The sequence below is a fragment of the Apteryx rowi genome, unplaced genomic scaffold (genome assembly GCF_003343035.1).
Source record: "Apteryx rowi isolate R43461 unplaced genomic scaffold, aptRow1 scaffold_8, whole genome shotgun sequence".
Taxonomy (NCBI): Eukaryota; Metazoa; Chordata; class Aves; order Apterygiformes; family Apterygidae; genus Apteryx; species Apteryx rowi.
The window spans coordinates 3,075,367-3,099,676 of NW_020451093.1; the positions used below are offsets into that span (position 1 = coordinate 3,075,367).

The following is a 24,310-nucleotide window of genomic DNA, read 5'->3' on the forward strand; positions in this document are numbered from 1 at the left end:
GGTCTTAAGAGAAATGGTAGCACTGGTATAATAGGCCATAGTCTTTGTTCCCTCTCCCCGAACCATGTACGTTCTTGTTCTTGACATCATCTGATAAGGCTGCTAGGGCCAGATGTTCCTCCAGGCTTAATTTTGCGGGGCTAACATCAGCTGTAAGGCAGTGATGGGCTCCTTAATGATCTCCAGCATGGCTGGAGTGGAGCTGCCTCTTCTGAGCTGGTCGTGGGTCCTGGCTCTGGTTGCTGATGCAGAGGATTTCCCAGAGGTGCTGAGGATATTCCCCCTCTTACGGGGAGTGGGAGCTGAAGATGCCTAATTGTGGCTCAGCTGCTTTTGAATGTGCCGATAAAGACATGCTGAGTATTTATGGGAATAAGGAGTGGGTCCGCTGTTGTGGCACTGGCAGCGGATGAATAGCAGCCTCTCCCAGAGTTGCCATCAGGTTACTATCTTTTCTTCTTTATGTTTTTGTGGGCTATTATTTTTCCTGATTTTATTCTATTTTTCTGTGAAGAGCAATTTTTTGAAGAAGTCAAAGAAAAGCATAGAACATTTTTGTAAAATTTATTTTACTCCCTGTTACTTTCCCAAAGCAACCTTCCTCCGCTTTAAGTGCTCCTCACGATAAGCCTGAAGTGTCTGATCTTGTTGTAAAGACAGTTGGCGAAAACCTTTTGCATCAAGAAGGATTCACGCATGCAGCAATTTTGTGGCAGAAGCTGCTCTGAGCTTTAGCAAAGATGAACAGAACTTCACAGGTGAAAAGAGGGAATAAGATGAGAATCAAACTGGTGATTTATGATAGCCAAGATTAATGGTCTGTACTAGAAAGAGTATAATATAATGAAACATATAGTGGTATCACGGTCAACTTTACCCTGAGGTTAGCTAGAATGAAACACATGAAGAAAATCTAAAAATATTAATAATCTGCCAGCAAGGTGGGAAATATTGCTAGTTCTGATGCAATTTACTTTCTATTGTATTAATTTGTTTTTATTGCACTCGATTGTTTTTGCTATTAAATAAACCTGCAAATTATGGATCCATTATTTATAATTACGTGATCTGAACCAGTGGTAAAGAAATCATGGAGAGAGAACTTTTTGTGGCCAAATATTGTATCTGTTACACATGAGCAATCCTATAGTAATCAGTCATGTTTTGACTGTGTAATTGCTTTAGAAACAAATGCTTCATTCACAGGTACTAGAACGAAATTTTGATAGGACCTGTTCTTTTCCCACTGAAATAAATGTGAGTTTTGCCATTTGTTTCGTTACAAATACAATTTGCCTTATAATCCCCACTCAACTATAATGATTAGTTAGAAACTTAAGATGAGTTACAGAAGCTAAATAAGAAATGTATTTTCCTTTTTTCTGCCTATAAGAAAGGAAGAGAAAATCATCATATGAAAAACAATGCACTGTGAGATATCTCCCTTTGCACTTTGTCTGTGATCTTTTGCCTTGTTTTTAAGAGAGTGGAAGGAGAAAGCAAATAGTCCCTTTAGATCTGTTAGCTTCAAAAGAACTGTAAAAATGAACTACCGCTGACAATGATCTCAACAACCAACATAATAAAAAAAAATTACACTCATCTTTCCTAAGAGGCAAACCTATTGGAACTCCTTGGCTCACATTAAAAAGTTCACTTAACATGATCCAGGAAAAATATGAATTTTATACTTATGGTAATCAGAATTTTAAACACACTATGTAGAAATTTGTCCTTCAGTGCCTTGGACTGTTCAGTCTTTTCTGGTGTGTTTCATTTTTTTTCTTTTCTTTTTCTTTTTTTTCCCCCTCCTTAAGAAAGAAAGTATGCCTGAGGTAGGGTTTCTGTAAAGCATTCCCCCCCCCCCCCCATAAAAATGTTTAAAAAGGTGTGTAAATTTTTTTTCTATATGTATAATTTATACTTTATATACAGTGTGAAACTCTCACACATCAGATTGTGACTTGGTCTTACTGGCATTCAAATCAGCATACTTAGGTGTCCCGTCGGGCAAATCTGCTGAAATGCCCAACACATCTGATTTCTCAGGGTTTGGCCCTGCAAACCTTTTCACAGTCCCTTTTGGCACCTCTCCCCTTTAATCCTTTTCTAAGTACCGACTGACCTTCCAGTCTCAAGTGCAATATCTTTGTTTTGGCTTGGAAGGTGGACAATATTCTAGACTAGCTGAGACATACTTAATTTAGATATCATAAATTATGTGAGTATGCACTTTTATTAGCTTCAGTCAAAGTAGATTTAGTTATTTATCAGTTTTGGACTGGATGCGAGTAGCCCGACTTCAGACCTCAAAGCACTTAACGTTCTTATCTGTTCTTTACTGCAGGAAAGTGGTGGTTGAAATAGAAAGTTGTATGCAAGACCCTGTATGCAATATGCCTTGGTACTCCAACAATATTTAACAGGAGTTTCCATGACTGGAAAATAGATGTAGTAAGGGGTCTTCCAAATTTCCATGTTAGTACTTCTTGAACTCTAGTTTTGGATTTTGATAAAGGTGACAAGTCTGTATGCTGTAAAACGCCTTGATTATCTGAATTCTGGAAAAGTGTGGGTAATAAAGCAAAAGTAGAATAGACCATATTCTAGTCTTATTTTACACCAGTGCAAATCTGAATATGGTTAGTGATGCTTAATGGTGTAAACAACGTTATGCATGCAGTAGTCCCCAGGAGGGAATTGAGAGTTTCAGACCAGTCCCTTTATCCTCCCTTAAATGTCAGCTAGGTGGCCAGGCAGTGGGCAAATGTGAATTTTGGAGTAAACGGAATGAATCCACCTCAACGGACAACAGGCAGCAGCACAGCCCTTTTCGTAACGAGGAGACCTCTGCAACTTCAGACTCATTTGTGCTGCCTGTATCCCCCCTCAGTGTGCCATGTCGCACGTGAGCAAGAGCGTGCCTGGTGGTTTGCCCCAGACGGAGGGTAAGTACCGCTCCGTATACTGCCACCCTCCTCGACTGAGACAAAAAGCAGGTATTGTGTGAGCCTTCGCTGTGATACTTGCTCTTCCTTTTTTTTTTTTTTTTTTTATTCTCGTAACCTTGATTATCATGCCTGCCCCACCTAAGCTATAAAGGCTTCTGAGCAGGACCTGTGTCCGTCTTTGCTTTTATGAAGCCTTGGCCTATTTTTTTGGGGTAGTTATTCAAAGGTTAATAACTCTCAGGTATTCTAGAAAGTAAGATTCTTCAGAGTCAGAGACCTTTCTTGTTGAATATAAGGGCTTCAATAAAATCATCTCTTATATCCATTTGAGAAAACAGTCAAGGCAGATGTGCTTATTCAGAAGTCTTGGCACCAAATCTGAAGATGACAACTAGCAATAATGGGAACTTTTGGGTGCCAGCTCCCCCTGTAGCCTGGAGTAACCCCTCAGAGTTCAGCAGCAGCAGTTTCCCGTCCCTTCTACGTGAGAACGTACGGCCACAGACAAAATTTGGGGCACTGGTTAGGAATTTACTGCTTTTGGTTCAGAAGGAACAATGTAGTTCCTTAGAGGCCCTTCTCTGAGTTTCTCCCATAATAAAGCACTTAGTATAGCTGATGGCAGGTGAGGTTTTTCAGCTTTTGTCTCCCATGACTAGACCTGTAAAACTTCTGAAACATCTGGAAGTCACCAGACCCTGAGAACCTTTACAGCCTCTAATCTCCGATGAGAGGGAAGAGAAGAGCTGGGCAGAAATGATCAAGTGTCTGGGAGGACTGTGCTGTCTTGGTGCCGAGAGGGAGAATAGGTAGGGTTAGGCTGAGGGCAAAATGCCTGGAGGACAGATTTACGTGGGGCTGGGAGCAGGGCTCATAGGACTGGAGCTGGGCACCGAGAGCAGAATTAACTCGGGGCAGGAGGGAGGACAGGCACGCGGGAGTGGGAGGCAACAGGATTAACTGAAATGTTGTCGAAGGGGCCGTATATCCCGCGTTCCCAGCGGCGAGTTGCCCATCTGTGACTAGCGGACAAGAGCAGGTTGCTCTGAATGCGACAGTGGCAAGAGCCAGTGGTGGGGTGGAGCAGGGGACTGGGGAGCTGAGAAGGAAGGGGAGATGAAAATCTCCGTGTTAACTTGGACCACAGTAGTTTTTAATATAACGTTGGGGGAGATGTAATATATGTTGGTGTGTTAGTGTTATGCTCTGGATTTAATATCCTGCCCTCCAGTACAAGAATTTCCAATATATCTTCCTAAACCCATACAATGCAATATTTTCTGATGTCCTGTTATCTGAAATATGATACGAACAGATAATTTTGTCAAACCTGATACCCAGAGTTCAGATTGAAACGTCCATTTGGCCTGACAAGTTTACGGTTGTGCTGAGGGCTTGGGTGTCTTCCAAGACCTTCCTAAGGCTGGGTTTGCCGTGTTAGTTGGCTACAGCATTAAGCTCGCTGCTCCTGTCATGAAAGATGGCCATACGGTGCTACTAAAAACTGGACCTGGCTGAAATAAAACAAGCTGGATTAGATTTCTCATGTTTTTAAGCTCATCCAGCTCTCACTAAATACAGTGGCAAGTGACAGCAGAGCTCAGGTCAAGCACCATGCCTGCTTTCCAAGTGTTCAGCTAAGTGATTTTCTGATTTGAGTTACCAGAAACACTGCGAATGTTGTTTGATTTCCATTTTGTATCTCTTGTCTTATTTGGCATGTTTAATACTCTTCATTTACTGCATTCTCAATGTGTGTATATGTAACAGGACATCTTACATTTGTTTTCAAGTTGTGCAAAAAATAATTCATCTTAACCGTAACCTCATAATTGGTGCTTCAAATAAATTGAACTCTAGTTTTTTTTTTACTAACTGTGGGCCACAGAGAGGAAAAAAGAAAACATATTTTTGTATTTTGTTTTGTTCCCTGAAAGGAGCAGAAGCATAATTTATTTCATAAATCATCTAATGCACTTTCATTGATTTTCTTTTTAATAGAAAATGAAAGTAAAGGCAATTCAAAACCTATAATAAATCAGAAAAAAGGGAAAAATTGTGAAAGATTCCTTAGATTGATAGCATAATGTAGAAGCACTCAGATTGCAGTTATTCACTGGCCAAAGTAAATTTGAAACATTAAAAAATCATATTATATTGTCTCTCTAGCCATGCAGAGTCTGAACCACTGTAATAAGAAAACACTTGTATTAAAATGAAAATGGTGCTAGGCATTGATGTGTCAATCCCATGTTTTGTATTCAGAGTTTGAGCGGGAGGAGAAATGGGTCTTATAGCCATATATTTCTCTTTTTTCTGTTTCTTCTTAAACAGTGGGCAATGTTGATTCGGGGACGAGTACAAATTAAAACATCCAGTCACATAGCTTAGTAAAATTGACATCTACAATTGAATCCTGTCAGTGATCACCTATTCCTAACCAAATAATCAATAACGTCGTCCGTAAGTACCAAAGAAAATTTGTGCTCTGACAACTTACTTTAAAATGGCACGGTGGCGTATCCAGCTTAAGGCGTTACCTTGCCGAGGTCGGCAAGTGCTGCTTGTGCCGCTTTCAGTGTGCAGCCTCGGAGGCGTTGCATCCCTTGCAGGCAGACCGGGCTCTTCTCGTGCTTGCTGTTGGGTATTAACCGCAAGGCTCCGACCCGTGGGCCGGCCAAGAGCGTGCAGGAAGAGTTGGTCCTTTCCCTCTGGCGAATGGAGCTGCAGGAGAGTGTGCCTGGATCCGCCAGTCTTTTGCCCAGATACCTGTCTATTTGTGGGAAGACGGCAGCAAGAAACCCAAAGCCCAAATGGCAGCTAAAACATGGACCTTTTTCCTTGCAAAGGATTTCTTGTTTTGCATGCTTTTTTTTTTTTTCTTCCTGCTTGTCCTAACCCTTCTCCCTTTCCTCTTGTTACGGACCCTTCTCCACAATGACGCTCGAAACATGACCTTCCTCCCACCCTCTTCTTCCCAGCCCATTTCATTCGCATCATGCCCATTGCTTTCGTTTATCATTTCCGTTGATATTTTTCACCTTTATTACTCCCCAACCCTTATCTGGGGCCTTTGCTTGTTTAGAGGACAAGATCTTTGGGGTCTGTGTTTATTCAGTGTTTCATTTGTTTGGAGGAATTTGTTAGCCCTTTAGCACTACTGCAAATATCATTAATAATTACAAAATGGGAAAACTGGTGATCTCAAAGTTGGTTTCCTTGCTGTGTAACTAGTTGTTCCAAATCTGCTTCAGTAGTTTTTACTAGGTTTCTGCCTGTGATGTCCTTCCCAGCATTATTTGCTCTTTTCTTCTGACTTATTTTTTATTGTGATTTCCTTTTGTAAGCCCGGATCTCGGATGCCCTTCACTTCCCTGCAGTGAGCTCGGCTCAGTCCCAGGGCAGTGTTCCCAGCAGTGAAGTTAAGCGCGTACATGTGTCTTTCTGCAATTGGGGTCTTAAGCTTGAATCTGTGTCACAGCAGAGCCTCTGGTCTTCCTATTCTGCGCGCAGCACAGTTTATGGTCTCTGAAAGGCCTTCTCTAATTAGGGGTTGTGTAACACACTGAGAGTAACGAAAATGCTCCATGTGGGATTTTGGAGAGACTAGTTGTGAGTATGAAGCAGCATCAATATAGAAAATAAATGATATCATCGTGATTTATGAGACTATGCTTAGAGTCAGCAGGTCTGGATCTTTAAAGTTGCTTTGTTTTAAAAGCTGTATTATCCCTGAACTCCTTTTTCACATATGATTAGTGATAATGATGTTACCTAGTTACCGTTACATTGAGGGGTAATGAGAATAATTATGCAATACAGAATAAGAATTTTTCTGAACAATACGAAGATAAACATTGCATTAAAATAATTACTTTGACTTTACATGCTGGCTTTGATTTTTCACAGATTCATAACATTAGACACCCTGAAAGATTATTACATCATCTTGTCTAATCTCTTATTTGTTGTAGGGCATCCCATTATACGAGTGCTAAGTCCCCTCATGTGATTGACACTGGAACATAGCTTAGGTTTAGTGCCCAGCCTGGGCCTACCTGTCTGGAGTTATCGGGCATTGTGTTCAGATGTTCTAATGACATTTAATTCCAGACTTACGAAAGCTCTAATATAGGTACCCCGAATTGAAGTGTCATGGTACAACATAATGTCACTGTTTGGTATTTGATATTCACACTCTTCAGCTTTTTACCCTTTCAATCTGTTGAAATGTGTTTTTGAAGGAGGATTGATTATAACTTTGGTAAATGAACGCGATTACCCAGAATGTCTGTAATTGGATTTTTACTTAAGAGGAACCATATTTATGTTATCTTTCTTTATTGCTTGCAATGTTGTGCCCATAATATTTCTTTCTAAATGTATTCACTTTTGTTAGAAGTGCTTATAGCACTGTAAGTCATGTACACCTATGCAGAGCACGCGGGTTCCACCAGTTTGATGCTCACATATTTTTTCAAGAGTGATAGAAAGTCCTCTAAAGATGTATTCAGCATCTCCGCAATTTGACAACAAAAAAGCATTTGATTTTGCCATGTAAAAGTTTATAGAACAAATGTCTGCTATTTAATTTTAATTAAAAGATAAATGTAGTTAAAGAGTATCGCTTCCAGATGCCATATGCTAAGATGACAGCTTACAAATGTAGTTGCATGTGTAAATATAAAACATGAAGACGGAGACTGTCGTGCTGAAAGAACCTGTTAGCAGTCATAGTTCAGTATCCGGACAGGACCCAGTACCGGGACCAAGGGAAACCTCCTCCCCAAACCATTCAGTTAGCAATTGATTTCTGTCTTGAATCAAAGGGGTCGCATCTGCAGCGACTTACACACTGCTAATATTAATCACTAATTTGTGCTGGCATCTCGAGGGGTGTATGCAGCGGTCTGTTCCCTATCTCCAGCTCTGCCCTGAAAACGGGCTTTGCTCGGCAGCCAGGCGGCGTGCCGCAGAGGCGGGTGGCAGGCGCGCGCCCGCCGGCAGCCGGTCAACAGTCAGCTCTTTGCTTTATAAAAAGATAACTTCCTTTTAACATTTTAAACTTGGTTACCTTTCAGTTGAATTCACTATTTTCTCCTTTTTATTGCTATGAGAGAAGATGTACTTTTTATGTGCCAGCCTTTGTTTTATATTTATATCAACAGAATGGCTTTAAATTGTCATCCTCGAGCTTGGCCCCAAGTGTTTAGTTCCAGTTTGGTGGTGTTTACTGGTAGTAATAAGAAAGAATAGCCGGAGTTCAGAAGGAAATCCTGCAATTCTCCTCTTTGTGGGAATCAAGATTATAATTTGAAACCCTTTATCTGGCAGTGTCCTGTTATTAGCTGTTTCTATTCATACATTTGTGTCGATTTAAAATGCTGCAGAGATGGTAGAAATCACACATTATGTCCAGGAGGGATTTATAGTTATGATGTGACTTTTCCTCAATGCACAGGGCTGAAAATGAACTGCATTTGCCCTTCCGTGGCATCCTGCTTAAAAAAAATTGGGACATTGACATAGCAGAAGATGCTTTGTGGTATGGGTTTATTTAAAAGCATTGTGACAGAGGATTATGAGGAAATATTTTTCATGTAACAGAAAACACTTAGGAGCTAAACCAATCAGTAGATTGAAACCATCAAGGAGAAATAATTTTATTAACTTTCCTAAAGTTCCCCCCAAACCAAATTCATCTCATTCTGTTTCCAGAAGTGCCTGCATTTGAAAATACTTTTCTCTTAAAAGATAAAGGTAACTTAACTGGGAAATAAGTTTGCAACAGGCAAGGAGGAGGTGACTCTTTCCATGAGCAAACGTATAGCTGTGCAGCTTCCTATCTGCTACTTATGAGTCCATTAAAATACCTTAATAGGCATTTGCTTTATTATTTGATTTATTTTAGCAACCTGTGCTGCTGACCTCAAACAGCATATATAAGAAATCACATCATCTCTTATGACTGATGTGCTGATGAAAAGGGCTTTAGAAGATCAGGTGCATTCAGTTCAGGCTTTTAAAGATACCAAAGAGCAGATTGAAGAAGTCATGCATCGGCATCATCTCGGAAGATGTTAGCGAGCTCTGAGCAGAAATGAATTCCCTCCCGTGCCGGGGCTGGCCCCTTGTTTTGTGCGCTTAAAGCAAGGAAGGCCTCTCTGCCCTCCCGGCCAGTCTGTGCAGTGATCAGTTGGGCATCTGAAGAGCCACTCACTACCATTACATTATTCGTTGTTTTAATAGAGCTTTCCTTTACCCTTGTTTCCTATTGCCAGTAATTTCTTTAAGCTTCCTAATTTCTGTCAAATATTTGCCCTGATCTCATACGTTCCTGTATATTCATTACCTTTAGCATGTAAACTGCCTCACTGAACTTGGGGAATTATTTGTATGCTTAAAATTAAGGACATCTGTGCAGAGGATCAGGCCGGTTGATAATAACTCATTGCAGCATGGAGTGTCTGTTTTACCACTGATATTTAACAGCTCCATCACTTGTGTCGCCATTAATTAACATCATGAATGAGTTGTGGTATTCTGTCAGATAGAGTAAATATTGCAACGTGATTTTTTTATTATGCAATTGCAAACAGTGCTCCGTAGGTCCCGCAACGTAGGCTGTTGGTCCTTTCCAGTGGATGCTAGCTGCTGTGGCAATGCTGAAAAGGGCGTTTGCATCCGCTCAGCCTTGCTTCATGTGGACAACTTTGCGTTGTCTCATCTTCAGTGTTCTTGGTGAGGGTAATGAGGCTCCGCAGACCTTGGGCATCAGAGTCTATTACTTGTTTAACCCTCCTCGAGAGGGCAATTACCGCGCTTTCTCCTACAGCCTGGTGACCTCTGTCCTCACACTTTCATAATTGAGAGCGAGAATCTCTCCAAGCTTCTGGCTGCCAGTGCTGAGAGATAGGAAGGGTCAAAAAGATTGGAAGTGAAAGGCAAGGATCAGCGATTTAGAGGTAGTTATTAATATGCTGATTTACTCTCACTGGAGTCTGAAGAGATTTCAGCAATTGCTTGCCTTTTGCATGCTCTTTAAAATGCTGATTTTTCCTTAGAAATCTAGGTACATTTTAATAAATTATTTTTTATTTCCAGGTAGTTGCCACCTCATCCTTTTCTCCCATACAGTACTGTAGCTAAAAAACAAAATTCATGCAACTTCTTTGCAAAGTTAGACCCCAGTAAATCTTTAACTGTAAAAAAACAATGAGTCATATTTCTCTTTTTCTTCATGCATTCCTGGTTATATTGAGTGTTGGCAACAAGAAAAAAAAATGTATGCAACCTCAAAAACCTGAATTACTTAGGAATCCCATAAAATAATATCACAGGTTGTTAAATAATAAAATCTGGATTAAATCATTTAATCTTCTGTAGCTTTATGATACAATGTGTGGACTTGCATGAAATCAGAGTCTGACATGACTAAACTCTTGGGGCCAGATTCAATTCCTGACTCTGTCCCTGACTTTATTACTTTAATCAAGTCACGACCTATCTTTGCCTTGTTTAACCTATAATGTAGGATATAAATAGCCTATAATCTTGGAGATTTTGAGAGAATTAATTATTATTAATGAAATGAAAGACTCCATGATGTGCAGGCTATTTTTATTTATTATAATTACTTATTATTAATTCACTGAAACTTTAGCAAGTTTTATTATAGGCTTCCTGTGACTGAGTTTTATGCATTAATACTTTTGTCCTCTCATCATGGCTGTGCGGTGCCGTTACCCCAGTGCTATTAACGTTTGCAGGTTAGCTCCAGAAGAGGACGGGGGGCTCTGGAAAGAGGGTACGGGTCAGAAATGAAACTCAGGGGAAATCAGTGCATCTAAATCCTGGGCTGGGCTCCTGCAAACCCCATTCAATGTTGCCTGGCCATGGAGGCATCCAAGCCTGGATTCGTAGGGCCTCAGCTTCACCCTGGCTGTGCGCCTGCTACTTCTTGAGAGCTTTCGGCAGGGTACTGAGCGGGAGCTATCCCACGTGCACTGTATCCCACCTGAATCTGGGCTGCAGCCTGGGCAGTCAGTGCCAGGTGGGGAGGCAAAGAGCTGCACAAGTTCCTGAGCTCTGGGAGCGCTGCGGGTCTGCGAGGGCATGGTGGAGTGGCGCTCTCCTCCGCCAAGACCCTGAAAGTAGCTGTTTTTTTTCTGTTAATGGCTCTGTTCAGCAGGGCTTGTAGAGCAAGCCCATTGCACGTGGGAAGATCAGGCTCCTAGTAAACTGCAACGGCTGCAGGAGCTGCTGACGTCCCCTTTCTGCAAGGGGTCGCCCAGGAGGCGAGAGGCCCAGGACCTCCCCCAGCGGAGCTACGTTCCCCCTTTCGCCCAGCCGGGGAGCCTGGCTGCCAGGCCACAGCCTCAGCGCCCTTGCCCTCCCTCCTAACAATCTGCGTTAATGCAGAAGAGACTTAGAGATTCGTATGGCCAGAGATGGAGAGCCCTGCTCGCTGGCGTGACGCCTAGAGCTCTCGCCTAGAGGTCTTGCGGGGAGACCTGGTGCTCATGCCTCGCTGCAAGAAGCGTTTAGCTGCCTAAGTAGCATCTGCCACTCAAACAGCTCTTCCCTCATCTTACGTGGAAAAGGTGGCAGGTTTTCTTTTCTTTTTCAGTTCTGGGGGTGAAGTAATGAGATAATTTCAGTTCCATGGATGGTGTATGCATCACAACTTGGGAATCCTGGCCTTGACCAAATGTCATCATTTCTTAAACTGTCGCCCCAACACACGAAATGACCAGCTCCTTGAGAATACTGCATTTACATCATGATGTAGATAACAAACTTGTTGAAATAACAATATGTCTTTATGGTTTTGTGAAGCTTCTAGCACAGGTTTGAGTGAAACAAGAATAATGACCTAAAAATAAATCAGCTTTATACTATTAACCCAGAAGATTGAATCTCACATAGAGCACAAGTACCAGCTGAATAGAGTATAATTCAATATATAAAGCAATATAAAGATTTCTATATTTTTACTCTTCAGCTGTTGCATGCCTCTCAGAGAACAACGATTCTGCAGATGTCAGTGAATGCATGAAGTGGACAGGACCTATGCCTTCTCTTGTGCAAGAGTGTCTCGTTCCCTGCAAAGATGACTGCACATTTACCCCTTGGTCTAAATTTACGGCATGCTCTTTTGACTGTGAATCAACAAAAAGTAGAAGACGGTCACTCACAGGTATAGTTAATCTCTTGTATTATTTATCTCATGGCAATACTTGCAAATAATGTTTCTTAGATGTTGGTGAATTGATTTTTGATCTGGTATTGATCATTGCCATTTTTATGCACGCACATTGCAGGGGGAGAACAGTGCAGAAAACTCAGTGCTGGAAAGACAAAGTGTTTCATATACGCTGTAAATTAAATACAAGCCATTTTAGGCATAAACCGAATAAAGAAAACAGTGACTATGCAGTGCGCGAGTATATTTGACCAATTAATCTGGGAAGCATGAGGCAAATGTGTATACAAGAATAAAAATCAATGTATTCTTCTCTTTAAGACTGTTAAGGTGAAATCTGGGTGAAGTTTAAGGCTGGGAGTTTTGTGTTCTGCAGTTTCCAATAGTTCAACACTACAAATTAATACCATGAATGAAGAAAACCTGATATCATTAAACTCGTTTTGTTTGATCTTTTATGTATCTTAATAAAGCACTCTAGTTCATGCTATTTCATGGTACATTTTCCCATACTTACTATTTTATTTTGTAATTATGTTATTTGAATGCTGGCCAAACTGAAAACCTTTAAAACGGGAGAACATTAATAGTTCAGGGCCACTTGTTTTATTAGGAGTTGTCTTTTCCTCTCTGCACTTGGCTAAATCAATCCAAATGAATTATGCTTTTTTTAGAAGGTTTGTCAGAAATGTACTGTTATTGTTATCCTACATACTTCCAACTTCACATGTATTTGTCTGCATTTAAGTACTATGGTTTAGCTGGGTTCAGTTTGCTCCATTACTAGAGGTTTGCTCCATTACTAGAGGGGAAACATCAAAGACTTCTACCATTAAGTAAAAAATTAAGCGTTGTTGTAAAAATATCTACTCTGTGTGATTGTTTGGTTATTCAATTTGTTACTGTTGGAATGATCCAAGTTTTGAGTAACTTACAGTCACGTTATACAAACATAATGGAATCAAACTGTTTTATTCATGAGTATGGCTCATTAAAAGATAAAGATTTCTCTTTTACATAAAAGTCATTATTATAAAATATTCTATTGCTTCTGTCAAAGAATTTATTCTAAAATGTTCTCTTTTTCAATGCCTGTATTTTTAAATGAATAGAGGTCCTCCATCCCTATCAGAAAAATATATGCCGGATCTTATAGAAAATGTAATATACTGTAAGAAATTAAGTGAATAGTTACTTCTTCGTAGTTTTAAATCTGAATTTTCTTTACAAATGTGTGTGCAAGTCGCACACAATTATGGTCCTTAATATTCCCTTTCTTACTCCATTCTGCATCAGACATAGGTCCGTTCAATTAAGTGGACCAAAAATGGTCTCTGGTCTTCAGGTTTCGATGCTTATCTCTTGGCTCATACTGCATTTGTGAGCAAAGGCCATCCAGCTCTGCCCTCTGGGAGACGTAGATACGACTTTATCAGGTTCCCTTCCTCAGGATGGGAAGGAGCTCTTGTCTTCTCATCTCTCTCCCAGCCAGGGCTTTCTGCAAAGCAAGTGGTTGTAATGAAACGGGTATCCCAAGTGGTGCTGGGAGGCAGCAGAGAAGTCCAGAGAGCAGCAAGGCAAGGACGAAATTGGACGTTGGTTTTGCTTTGGCCATCGCTCCAAAGGGGCACTGGATGAGACTAATGCTGATCTGTCTTTGCATAAAACATGAAAATTGGAGCTGGCCCTCATCGTGTAGCTGGAGACCAAAAGTCCTGAAAAAATCTCGTCCATATAGACTCAGTCCAAGGATATAAAGAAAGTGCTGTTCAGGAAGTACTTCATGGTGTTGAGTCCTCTATCCATTTGTATTTCACCTTTTTCATAAGATTGTATAAATTGTACCCTGTTTGACACCATATGTCTACATTCAAATGAATGCTTTGGCTTCATTATAGGAGTTTGTTAACAATGCCATTTAGTGGGAATCTCCTAACTGTTTGCTAAGTGTTTGCTTGCCTCCCACTTGGTTTTTGATAGTACTATTCATTTTACTTTGTAAGTAATCATAGACTCTACATATGAAATTGGTCATTACTAAAGAAGCAAAAGACTTATTACAAAACACAAGAAAATTCAAAGTCACTATAGTGAAAAAGGAACTTTTTAGGCAAGTCTTTGGTTAATTAATAATACAGTCAAATATTCACTGTACTATGGATACAACTGCATTTTCCATAGCTAGGTAAATTTTTAATATTTCATATGATTTTAGTATGTAGTATGTGCTATCTGATAACATGGAATGTATATAATATTTATTAGCCTACAGAAATTAATTCAATTTGAAAAAGAAAATACTATTTATTTGAAGGGTTTGTGTCCTTGAAAATTTTGATGATGGCATTTTTACTAGTAATTTTTAAAGCAGTCCATGAAGATAATAAAAGTATCTCCATCACTGATTCTAAAACTACTTTATAACGAGCCTGGAATGAATGTCACTTTTGCCCTCAAAATAGGGCTTTAATAGCAACTTCATTAGAGGGAAGATTTCTACACAACAGATGGCAGGACAAATTGGAAAAAGTGTCATGCAAGTGTGAGATTATTAGCATCCTTACTTGTATCTGATGTGCTTCACATAATAATGGCAAAACTTAGAAACCACACAGAAGTAGCCAGCTCCCAGATCCCATGTTTACTAATACGATGCAAAACACGCCAAGCCTCTCTACATACACACTGATGGAGTTTTTGGTTTCCATCAGCTTGTCAAACATAAAATACTTTAAATGCCACTAGAGAGCTCTCAGTCTATTTAAAGTCTTTTAAAAGACTTTCCTTGAAGTGTGCAGGCTTATACCTCTTGCACCTCATGTGAATTTGTTCATAAATATTTGCTATAATTTGGGTATTAGAGAGGATAGTCTGAAGAAGCTGAAGTGGGCTGCAATGAGCCCCCGAGGCAGTCTTCCCTGGGGGCTGCCTCAGTGCTCTCAAGCACCTTCTGTGGCTGGTGCAGATTTAGGCACACTAAGTTACGTGCCTAAAATTTGGCTGCGTAAATGCCTTTAGAGTTTGACTGTCGTTGCGCTGCTAGCTGAGAAAGGAGGTCTACGTTATTTGGGTTTCTTTGGTTTTGTTATCCCTTTGTGCTTGCAAGCTTCACTTTTCCTGGAGCTCTGAAAATAAAATTTTGAAAGAACTGTGGTGCTTGAAGGACAATAATATTAATGATCTACAATATGTGCCCCTTTCTTTGGACATACGTGTGTATATGCAAAAAGACTTGCATTCATGACAGGCAAGCTTCTGCTCCTCCTGATGTGTGGTGGAATGATTTTATTGGTACAGGACTAGAAAGAAGGTTGTTTGGGTATATTAGTTGTTTATTTTTAATATCGCACTGGGTACAGTAGCAAAGAGAAAACATTTCTTTTGACATCACAGCTTTGAAAACTTTTTGCAAAACTATTTTTAGACTGTCAGGAATCCCAAAGGAGCACTTTGAGGCTGTGATAGAGATATGGTTTGTTACTGAAGATGGATTCTCCCCTTCTGCGTGGATGCCAAATAAAAAGACATCTCTGAGTTCAGACAGCATGAAGATTGCTCCATTTCGCCTTGGCTAACCCATGGCAAGAACAGCACTGATTTTACCTTTCAGAGGCTGTATGTGGACCCTTTTTCCCTTGAGCAGTTGTAGGGATTCAGGAGCAGGAATTCTGCTCTTTACCTTCTCTCTCGTGGTAGCTGGGACCTGCAGGAGATGTAGATGTCCTCCAGGAGCAGGGTCTGGAGAGTCCAGTTGCAAAGAGCTGTACTGTAGTTTTATTACAGTTTGCAACTGTAGTTTTGTTTAAGTTCTTCTGCTTCCTGAAGCTCCTGAAGAGGAAAGATCTTTAAACAGCCTTGTTTTAAAATCTGTTAAGGAATAGAGCAAAAGAAAACATTAAACCAAATGTAACCATTGAAATGCTTTCTTGACCCAATATCTTACTAAGGATTATCTTTTCTGATTTCTTCAAAGTACAGTTTGTGTGCAAAGTGCATGTTTAACTAATTTGTAAAGTAGCCTCAAAGAAGAAGTTTTGACTAATGTAGACTCCTTTGCAAGTTGCTCTAGCAACCATGGATTGCAAAGGGAATAGAGACAAGACTATCAATTTGTTTGCATCAGATAATTAGGGAAAAATGATATTATATAAAACTGCAAAGAATTTTCTCAGCAGATCATTACTACAGTAAGACTTTGCATTTTGCTCAGTACCTTATCCATCGCAACAGTATTTCCAAGTTCTCTGGTTGCCCCTGGAGATAAATACATTGTCCTTGCACTCCAAAGCACTGGCAAGAGCTAATAGATGCTTCAGAAGCATTCCTGTATATTAACATTCAGATTGTCTTGATTCTAATGTGTTGAATTCCTGCAAGTATAAATAATATGACGTGTTGTTATCAAAAGCAGCAGATGTTAAGCTAACGAGCAGATTTCTTTGGTTGGAACAGGGAGAAGCAGAAAGCGAGACAAATGCCAGAATACAGAAGTTTATCCTCAAGTGGAAACTGAGCTGTGCCCCTGTGAGATGTTTACCTCACAGCCCCATGGAAATTGGTCAGATTGCATTATTGAAGGAGGTAAACCAGAGCTGCAATTAGGAATGAGACTCCATGGAGACACCAAGGAATGTGGAGAAGGTGTTCGACTCCGAGCTATCGCCTGTTACGATAAGACTGGCAGGCTTGTGGAACCATCTTACTGTAGCAGTTCTGGTAAGGAGATATTTAACTGCACAACACATGTACATAACCCCGATCCTGAGCAGAATTATCTACTGAACAGTTCATGTTGGGCCCTATCATACGTGTGTACCTATGTCCTTGCCATAAATGTTGCCATAAATGTTGAATGTGGTTCTTCTGATATCTTCTTGCAGCTCTTAGTACTAAGATTTTCTTCAGTTTAGTGTAAGGATCTTTTGACATTCCCTACAATTGAAATTAGATAGAACAGTGCTGAACTTGGCTGTACAAAGTCAGGATGCCAGATGGATTTCTTTTATTTGTATTAAAATCCCATAAAAGTATAAGCTAAATTAGAAGGAGAAGCTTGTATATCAATCAGCATTTTGTTTGAACGTATCTCCTACTTCACTTTTTAACTGTTGGTGCATTTTTATTCCTTCTCACTAAATTTGCAGTCCTTACAGTTGTTTCCAGTGTGGGAATCAGGAATTTGCTTGAGAAAGCCATGTTTAATTACAGAGGCTCTGTGATGTCCCCTTCTCTCTCTACTACCAAGTACATGTGACTTCAGCAGTCAGTGGTCTTATCCTTGCAATTTTGTACCAATCTCCAGCCTAGATTGATACACAGCATATATTCCAGTTTTCCGGCTTGCTGAGAATTTAGGCTGTGGTTCTGTCCTTGCAGCTGCTTGAATTCTTATATTTAATCAAGTAGCCTACATCAAACAAAAGCAGATGCCTCAGAGATAGGGCAGAGATAGAGCAATGGGGCAAGCAGGAAATGTCATTTCATCTGGATATTCTCTCCTAGTCTCCATAATTTACAGTTTATCAAAATCATTGCTCTAAACTGGTTTACAGAAACACCTCTTATCTTGCCTTGGCTTCTGCAGGGACAAACGTGCACCTTTCCTGCAACCCACTGAAAACACTAATGCTCTCTGAAACTTCCAGTCAAAAAGCCTAGGACACTACACAATGTCATATAATGGTTTGGCAGACTGTTGGTGGACTGTATGATGAGAGAAGGGAAATGAAGTTTCAGGAGAAGATTAATAAGTCAGTCAGGAACCATTAAAGGTCTGGAGGAAAAGGGAGCAGAGAAGGAAGTGGGGCTGCTCTGTGGAGGGTCTTCAGGATGAAGATCAACCGCCTGAGCTGTATGTGGTAAAAGGAAAAAAAAAAAAACCTAATGAAGTGATTCAGCCCTAGAGTGAATTCGGCATGCAGCTGTTTATTACTGTTCCAGCTGGCTGCACCGATTCATAAAGCAGCTTTCCGTGGCTTGTGTTTCAACGATGTGCTGTTGTACCAATTGATTATGCCTCTGTGTCCCGTGAAGGAGGAATACCATACCTTTCCCCCTCAGCATGCCTTTTCTTCTGCAAAATGGGAGCTGCTGGGTTTTGAAAGGTGGGTTTGTCTGTGCAGTGACTTGCTCTTTTGAAAAACTCGAGGCTTATATTACTATTAAAAAGAGGAGCTCATCTATGTGGGAGGCTTCTCTGAATAACCTTGAAGCCTGTTTTCTGTCAGTGATATTTATGTGGCATTTTTAATGGTCAGGCTTCTCTTAGGGAGGTAGTAGAGAGTGGGATCCCAGCTCAAGAGGATTATTGTCGGCTTTCTTGTCTTCGCCTTCTTACCTGAGTAGCAATGATTGCAACATGGCCCTGGCACAGGGTCCCTAGTGGAGGTTGCAGAGGTGGTCAATACTGTATAGCAGAGCCTTTTCGTACACTCTCCCTCTTACAATCTATTTCCAGAGTAGTCCTAAGCCCCTTAGGTTTGGAGGTGGGAGGGCAATGAGGGATGGATGTTCTCACCTTCTGGCTGCCCATAGAACGTTCCCCCAAGGGTGAACTATTAATCTCCAGCCAGCCAGAGTTTAATATTCAAGATGTTCAGGATCTTGCTCTCCCGAAACGGAGAATCTGATTTAATAAAGGCATTCGGGACAATCTTGTCATAATAAGAAACAATCGGTCAGCCTGGTGTAGGGAGAAGTGCAGTAAGACATGGAGCCTTGCAGAGCCAGAGCATCTTGTGGAGCTCCTGATCAGCCCATAGCAGGGATCCCCTAAAACCTTCCCTATTTGAATCCTGTGCCTCCACAGGTGGCTGAGGTCTGTCATTTCTCCTGGTTGCTACCCGGTGTTGGGGGCCTTCTGTTCTCTGCAAGGCGAGCAGGGAACAGCCTTGCCTTGCTCTCCTAAGCACATGAGTTTTTCTACAGCTTTGGGCCTACTGAGCAGAGGGACATAGGTTCTCTTTCCATCTTTGGGACCTGCCTCCAAACCATATTATTTAAGTGAAGATACAACCAATATTTATGGTCACTAGAGCTGGGAGCTTTCAAAATGCACTTCTGAACACATTATTCAATTAGCGATAGAAACAAATCATTATCTAATTAATAATTAGCAGAATGTTATTCAACCATAATAAAGAAGAGCAAATCACAGAAGCATGCAAAATTGCTAAGCCCTGAGAAATTGTTCATGACAGGGTTTTCTAAGTAACACTATTTGGCCTGCTCACAATTAATATCAGATGACCTTTTGACATTTGCTAGCTGACTATATCTAATTAAGCCATCACCTTATTTATTGAATGCCAATCGCTCTGATATTTAGGCATTGTTCTTGCTTTATGGCGAGTAAGGATGTTCCTCTTCTCTTTCTTTCAGGTCTCCCGACCTCTCTTTGTTTCCTGTCCTTTTCCTTTTGCAGGACAGGGCTCTTCCTTTCTTTCTCTTGAACCAGGACAAAAGTGAGAAATTCTGAGACTTACAACTCAGTTCTTTGCTGAGTCCTTTTGAAGACATTTTGAAAAATGTAGAAAGACTTCAGTGCTACAAACCTTGCCTTAAAAATTAGATTTAGGTTTGTCCCAGACTTGATAATGCTGCGAGAACAGTCAGTCTGTAGCTTTTCTAGAGAGCAAACTTTGGTCTCTCGCCTTCCCTCAGCAATGATTTTTACTTATCCTGACTGAAAGCTGGCTGTTAAACTTACCAGCTTCAGTAGGAATCTTGATTCAGATTATCCTCAACCTATTACCTGTAACTATATTTAAGCACACCTTCTCAACAAAATTTTTTTTCCCCATAATATGGGGAATAATATTTATATGTATAATATGTATAATAATATTTATATATATATGTCTTCCCATTAGAAGACTGAATTATCTTGCATTCAGCTCTCCAGAGGGCCAGGGGAATTCTCCATGTGCTCTCTGGCTGGTGGAGTATCCTCTTTGGATGTGAAAATTGTCCTGTTAATTGCAGTTTGCTCACTTCTCTCAATCTGTCATCTCAGTCAGTTTCTGGTACTATTTTTGAATTTCCACCTCCTTTGTTTTGAATTATTTCATGTGATTCCTTTGCCTCTCATTTTTTTGTGCTATGCCAACAGGGTATTTCATAATCTTAGAAGAACATAGGGTGCCTCATCTGTTCCAAATCAAAGGCTGGAGATTTCCATGCTCTTACACAGAGGTTCTCCTTTTGATCTGATGATGAATTCATGGAAAGCAAGAACTTATGAACTGTGCTTATACTATTCAAATTCTGCTTTGCTTGCAACAACGCGAACCTGGAAGACACAACAGACATAGACCTTGGCTTTAAATCGTGGAGCAGTTAGCTGCAACTTACAGTCACCTTAAAAGGCTTTAATTGTCTCTAAATTTATGAAGGGCATGGCAGGGACACTAATATACCTCCTTATTCACGGTAGCAAAATGTTATGTTGTTATGTGGTTGTTTGCAGCTGTGCAAATCAAAGAGGACGGAGGTTGTGCTCATGGCTCCCCAGCACCTCTGCTGATGCAGGGACATCACTTGCTTCTTCCCAGTCCAATCGTTGGACTTGGAAGGGCGGGATTAGCAGACAGATGCACCAGGAGGACTTAAAAGTTTTGATGACGTGAAAACTGGGTGTTTTTGACGTTGCAGCAAGAATGCCCACTCCTGTGAGGCACAGCAGACCTGTATTCACTACTAGTGCAAGCGCTTCTTCCTTCCTGATTAACCATGTCCCTAATGTTGAGAGATTTTGGGCAGTATGCAAAGGTCATGCATCACGAATTTCAACTCCTACTCCTTAAAACCGTGTAGTATCAAGTCTCATGAAGCTTGATTTTTCAAAAGGTCAGCACACAGTCGTACTGTATTTCTATCCAGGGCATTACTTGAAAATTCTGGCCGCCCACTTAATCGAAATTGCCTGCCCTTAACCTGTGAGTTAACATAAGAACCTGCTCTAAAACTCTGTGGTGTTTGAATCCCTGCACACTCTGACTCTCAGTCTTTTATCTTTTCGGTTATATGACAGCAATCTTTCCTTCAATTCTAAAGCAATACCTGTAATTCTAGTATTTAGCAAAATTACTTTTTTCCAGCTCGAAGGAGGAGGATGCTAAAAGCATGCAAGTTAAAAGAGGAGGAGTTATTTTAGGAGACTGAGACATTTTCAGGTAGCTTTTAATTGCCAGACTGTAGTAGTATTTCTGCAAAATGATAGTTATGTAGCTCAAAAATCTATAAGCAGAACTTGAACATTAAAGAAATGTGATCCAAGTCAATCCTGCACTGATAGCATACTTACCTTTTATACAAGGTAATAGCTTTGGGAAAAAAAGATGGAAAAGCTACATTGAGTAAATGTTGTATATTTTTGAAAGTGTATCTATTTTGGCATTTACTGTGGTATAGATTTTTTCATATATGGTGAATATTATTTTGAAAAATGAAATTGTTGCAGAATTTCCTGATTTTGTTTTGAAAATTTTCTGAAATAGAAACTTTTCTGAGCAGTTTTTTTAAATCCCATTTCACCTGTGTTTTTGAAAATATTTTTTAAACGCTGAATTTTATTCTTAAACTAAAATTGGATGTAGTAATTTCATTTTCTCCCCACAAACTATTAATTCCAAAAAAGTCATAAACACCATCCTACAAAAAACCCTACAAATGAGGCAGTTTACTGCCTTCTTTCTTTGCTAACAAAAATCTACGATGCTGCCTGTGCTCTCTTCTTCCCATCTGTAGACCTTACACGTAGGAGCCTCAGCATGCCTTTTCGGTGCTCATGGCACCATCATTTAAAGATTGCATGTAGGCCCACTCTTCAGCCTCTGCTACGCCTCCTTTGCTTGGCATGTCTGCTTATTTAAATATTATGAACCTTCTGTTTCTCTCTGTGGTTTCTTCTGTGTCTGTCTGTGGGATTTCTCTCGATGACCTATTTATTATAAATAAGCTATAGGAATATTATGGGACAAAACTACAGTTAAAAATATACCAAACTCTCATTGCTAGCACCTCCCCATGCACATCCACGCGTATAAATATGAATGACTCTAGTATTTATGAGAACAAAGCCTTTAAAAGACTTTTGGAGGAAAAAGTTCCTGCTGAAAATTCACCTTTTTGTGCACCAGGGCTTGCTCTTTTCTGCCAGTCTGCTCACCCTGAGAGAGAATCAAGGCTGGCTTCGGATCACAGGCTGCTGGGACACATTTCCAGATGCGGGACAGGCCTGTTCGGCCCTTGGGGCCCCGCTTCAGGATTCCTCGAAGCTGCTGTCACTGGTGACCACTTGTCCGCTATCTCATAGCTAATAACTTCTAAATTTAGCCCTGAAATCCCAGCCGAGTTCTCCTCTGGACCTCTCAGACATTTCTATGCATTTCCTTGAGTGCAAAGTGACACTCTTAATTACAGCTGTGGTTGCCCATGAAGTTATAAGCAGAGCTAGAGCTTTTAAAGGATCTTCCCTCTATTTCTTGTTTGGCTACAGGGTTTTTACATATTGCTCTCCTAACAGTGCTTAAAGAACCCTTTTTTTTCTACCTTTTCCTTCCCTTTCTTCCAAAGTCTACTCACCGTATGAAAATTTGACTATAGTTCTTATCTCCTGGATGTTAAAAGAATTCTGAAATGAAATTGGATCAGAAAATGACTGTTCAGACATTGCTGTTTTCTGTGTTTTCTCTGGCAAAACAATCAAAGGTAAAAAGCCATCAAAGAGCCTTATTTCTAAATGGGTCAAACTGGTTATCAAAGAAGCTTATTTAAAACAAGCTAAGACTTCCCTGGAGGCATTAATACACAGGAATGCACATTCGCCAGATCTTTATCTTCTTACAGAGAGCAAGCATGCATCTTTCAAGAAAATATATAAAAGATTAGCTATACGATCAGCATCCTCTGTAGGTGCCACGTTTAATCATAATGATGTATGTTGGTGTTCCTCGACTCTAAATATAAATCTTTATAGCATATCTTTTCTTCTGTCTTTCTTGCATGTGTTTTGCTGCATTCTGTAAAGTGACCCTTTTGAACAGGCGACAGTGCCGGGCTGTGAGAAGGAATGACTTTTTACTAACCTCCAAATTGGCTTTTTGATGTTTCAGTATGACTTTTTCCAGGATCCTGAATTCTGATTGCTACTCCTTGGCACGACAGCTTGCTCTAAGGTGAATAAGGCTGCGGACTCTCAGAGTATGTCCTGGCTGTGTGCTTGTCCCCCTTATTTGATAGAGATGGGGGGGAACATGACCCTCGTGGGGGCGGGTGTGCAGAGCAGCCGATGCACTGTGAGCCTTCACTTACCAAACCGCCTTGGCTCATGTCCGTGCCCTTTGTTTCTCTTATTAGACTCTGTTAGTTTTTCTCTGGTTTTGACAGGTTGATTTAAGCCCTTCAATGGGAGTCAGGAACATTTTTGGCTTAGAAATAGTAACTCAGGGTGGAAATAGTCTATGAGAGGTTTAGGAGAGCTCTGGTAGCAAGTTAACACGTTGGGCAGTCTACTACTATGGTTCCTGCAATAGGCTACAAGAAGAGTATCTTTTTGAAATGTGGCCAGTCTCTAAATCCTTAATAACTCATTTATTATAAATATGGCCTAATATAAAGCAATGTTCTAATAAAATGTTATCATACTAAGATAGATTCAGAATTAACATTGCTCCCTCCTATGTGTCATTCCATTTAGTGTGTTATACTGGAATGATGAGGAAATACTTTTTTTTTTTTTTTTTTCATTTGAATGAGTTGTGGATGCAAGTGTTAAGGTGTCTGCTTTTTCTGCTGATGGATAACATCATGATTCCTTCAAGAGATATGTTACTGTAGCGGAAAATGACATATACTACTGGGAATTCCCAGGATTCCTCTCAGGTCTTGCATGTTTTTTTTGAGTCTTTTTAATGTGATTGCCTCCTATATGACTCTGATGAACAGGACTCTCAGGTAAATAAATGGATGGCAAATCGGTGTTTTTTAAATGGAAAGTCACAGTTTTGTGTCTTCACCATGGTGAGGAGCCCTGTGCCAGCTGGACTAGCAGGCGTTTTGGTTGGTTCCACATAGTGTTAAGGGATTTCATGTCTGACATATCCTGAAGCTCTTTCAAAGCAAAGTCGTCTGTTTCTGCATGTGTGGAACAAGA

The 24,310-nt window shown here is 40.4% G+C and overlaps 1 protein-coding gene across 1 annotated transcript in view; it reads left to right on the forward strand.

The window, feature by feature from the left end:
• THSD7B (thrombospondin type 1 domain containing 7B) overlaps nt 1–24,310 on the forward strand; it is a 271,641-nt gene that overhangs the window by 156,245 nt on the left and 91,086 nt on the right. The window contains exons 13-14 of the mRNA XM_026089076.1: nt 11,956–12,150; nt 16,609–16,872. Coding sequence (XP_025944861.1) covers nt 11,956–12,150; nt 16,609–16,872 — 459 coding nt within the window. The remainder of the gene's footprint in view (nt 1–11,955; nt 12,151–16,608; nt 16,873–24,310) is intronic.